Source organism: Orycteropus afer, unplaced genomic scaffold (genome assembly GCF_000298275.1).
Source record: "Orycteropus afer afer isolate SDZICR_OR568_19922 unplaced genomic scaffold, OryAfe1.0 scaffold00002, whole genome shotgun sequence".
NCBI classification, from domain to species: domain Eukaryota; kingdom Metazoa; phylum Chordata; class Mammalia; order Tubulidentata; family Orycteropodidae; genus Orycteropus; species Orycteropus afer.
The window spans coordinates 4,782,685-4,786,028 of NW_006921589.1; the positions used below are offsets into that span (position 1 = coordinate 4,782,685).

Below are 3,344 nucleotides of genomic sequence, written 5' to 3' on the forward strand. Positions count from 1 at the left end.
AACGAGAGCAGTTTTGTGCATTCCTTACCTGCTGCCTTGTCTTGATGCACATGTAGTAGGCATTTTAGGAGTGGTTCATATCATCGGCCGGGAGCCCATTTTTGTCCTATTTACAAAGTCCATACTCCTTTTGCTATACTATGGAGTCTTCCAGGTAGCATGCAATTTTCTTGAGGTATAGTTTTATTTGTTGAAAGAACCTTGACATTTACTTAATATTAGGCCTTCAGATAGAATGCTGACTGATTTTTATTAAGCTCGCTAATATTCTTTTTATTTTGTTATTCTCATTATATATATATATATATATATATATATATATATATATATACACACACATGAATGCATATATGTACATACATATAAAATCATAATATGAATTTTGGAAAATTCAGGCAATTGCACACAAAGAAGAAAAGAACATTATAATTCTATTGTCCAAAAAAATCACCATTAACAACTTAGTGTATTTTCTTCATGCAATTTTTATGTAAGTGAACTTTTACATTGTTGATATAATACTACAGTTACAATTTTATATTTTTAAGTTATTATTTAATGTACAGGCTTCTTACTCTAATAAAATGATTGAACAAACATCATTAAAATTTCTCTGTAATTGAATATTTAGGTATTTTCCAGTTTTGTTCATTTGTTGGGTGCTACTATAAAGAAGCATAGCAGGTATCTGATGTTTTAAGATCTGTCTGCATCATAAGGCACATCCTTAAGATAGATTTACAAATAAACTTGCTAGGTCAAAGGACATGGACCTGTTGGGACTCTTGGCACTTACTGCTGAGTCATTTTTCAGCAGGAATTGAATTCTAGAGCAGGTTATTGATTTTTTTTAAAATCTGAGAGAGACATGTTTGTTCAGCATCTGCATATAAGTAGCCTCAGAAGAGATGGGCCTGGATGGACAGTGTTGGGCTGATGAAAAGGTAAGTGAGAGGAGATGTCAGTGTACAAGACACCGTGTTCCCTGATAGAGGAAGAAAATAAGTTGGGCTGGGGATGGGGGTGACCAAGTGTGAACGTGGGTGTGCAGCTGTGGGAGGAGCCTGCAGAATGGCTTTGCTTTTTCTCCAAACACATTTCTTCTCTCACAGTTCTGGAGGCTAGAAGTCCAAATTCAGGATGCTAGCTCTAGACGAAGGGTTTCTCTTTCTTTTAGCTCAGGAGGAAGGTCCTTATCTCCTTTTAAAAAAAAAAAAAAAAAAAATTTGTTATTGTGATTTGGATAAGTTTACAGAGCAAACTTGACAGAGCAAACTTGTTTTTCATTCAACTGTTGATACATGTTTTGTTTCATGACGTTGATTGCAATCCCCTTGTAAAACCTCTCTCTTCCCACTTCCTCCCTGTGGTTACCTTCTCCCTGTGTCCTCCTTTCCCATGCATTCCTGCGTTCTGAGCCTTGTCCCTAAGCAAATGCTGCCCTCTTGATCTCTTATGGTTGATTGTTCTAAGGAGTACACCTCCATGATGCAATTGTTCACTTCATAGCTCTGTTTGTTGTTTGGCTAAAAGTTGAGCCAGACTTGAGTGAGTTCAATTCCAGGCTGGAAGGGTGACTAAGGGCCATAGTCTCTTGGGTTTCACCAAGTCTGTGTCAACCCAGTAATTCTGGTGTGTTTTATGATTTTGAGTTGTGTTCCACATTTCTCTTTCACTCTATCCAGGATCTCCAGTGATCCTTTTCAGAGTGGTGATAGCCACTTCCCTGGCTGAGTATTCCTAATCTCACCATTGTTCTTTTCTTCTCAGTAACAGTATTGAATGTCCAGATGTTGTTCTAAAATCAGATGAAGTTTGTTTATGATATCAACTTGAATTTAAATTGGCTCTCAGTAAATAATAAGAAAGCCTTCTGATTGTCTTTTTTTCCCTCTTCTCTCAAGCTAATGCTAATCAAAAATGGTATTTGACTAACCTTTTGAAATATGTTATTCAAATGTGCTTTAATGACTAAATTGATAAATTGGATAAATTAATTGCTGAGGTGATGAACTCTTGTGAATCACTGTAGTTCATTCTGCCAGTTCTCTCAAATGACATCATTAAATCTAGAGAGATAATAGACATCTCAAGCAAGCTTCACTATTACCATAGCAGTCCCCAGAACTCGAGAGGACCAATCTTCCAACACTACCATGTGCAATGGAATTCCTGGGTAAACTTGAATCCATTTGTTGCTTCTTCTGAATTTAGACACACTTTGATATTTTTTATTGGCTTTATGGATGTGTGTATCATGTTCCTGATCATACTTTCTCTAATTCATTATTGCTGTTGTTGTTGTTGTTATGTGCCATCGAGTCAAACCCGACCCATAGCGACCCCTCCTTGGGTTTCCGAGGCAGTATCACTACGGAAGTAGATTGCCCCATCTTCCTTCCGAGGAGTGGCTGGTGGGTTTGAACCGCCAGCCTTCTGGTTAGCAGTCAAGTGCCTTAGCTACTATGCTACCAGAGCTCCCAATTCATTATTAGAATGAAAAAAAAAAAAGTTTTTTGTTCATTCTGCATTGCTGATCCATGCTAAGAAGGCAGGCATCTGATTCTGAAGTAAGATTGCAACATAGAAGAGCTAGAAAGTAATCCACCATTAAACTCAGTTATAGTTCCAGCCTTTCATTGGAACTTTGGGAATTGATGTGGATGTAACAATTGGAAAGTAATGTTTAGGCTATGGAGAAATCCCAGTGTACTCTCAACAATGATGATTATTAGGCCACAAAATAGAACCCACAGGAAGAGGACATAAAACCAGGGTTATTTCTTTTGGAAGGAAAAGCCTAAGAGTGCACTCAAAGGCTGTTTTTGAATATGTGGCCTCCTAGTGGCACAGGTGGCTAAGTGCTTGGCTACGAAGTGAAAAGTTGGTGCTTTGAGTCCACCCAGAGGCACCTCTCAGAGAAGGCTTCGTCATCTACTTCTGAAAAGTCACAGCCGTTGAAAAGTCTATGGCATACAGTTCTATTCTGACACACATGTGGTCACCATGAGTTGACATCAGCTCGGCAATGAGTTTCGTTTTATTTGCTTATTTATTTTTGGTTTTAAATATGTGAAACTGAGGATAGTGATACCTTCCTTTTTTTTTTTCTGGTATACTTTGTGAGGGAGCTCTGGTAACTTAGTGCCTAAGGCACTGACTGCTAACCAGAAGGCTGGTGGTTCAAATCCACCAACTCCTCGGAAGGAAGATGGGTCAAATCTACTTCCGTAGTGATACTGCCTTGGCAACCCAAGGAGGGGTCGGTATGAGTCGTGTCCGACTCGACGGCACAGAACAACAACATACTTTGTGAATAAAATTAGAGAAAATTGGCTTCAGTT

The 3,344-nt window shown here is 38.4% G+C and overlaps 1 protein-coding gene across 1 annotated transcript in view; it reads left to right on the forward strand.

The window, feature by feature from the left end:
* Window positions 1–908: 908 nt before the first annotated feature.
* Window positions 909–3,344, forward strand: part of AP1S3 (adaptor related protein complex 1 subunit sigma 3) — a 27,774-nt gene continuing 25,338 nt past the window's right edge. Inside the window, exon 1 of the mRNA XM_042783231.1 lies at window positions 909–944. Coding sequence (XP_042639165.1) covers window positions 909–944 — 36 coding nt within the window. The remainder of the gene's footprint in view (window positions 945–3,344) is intronic.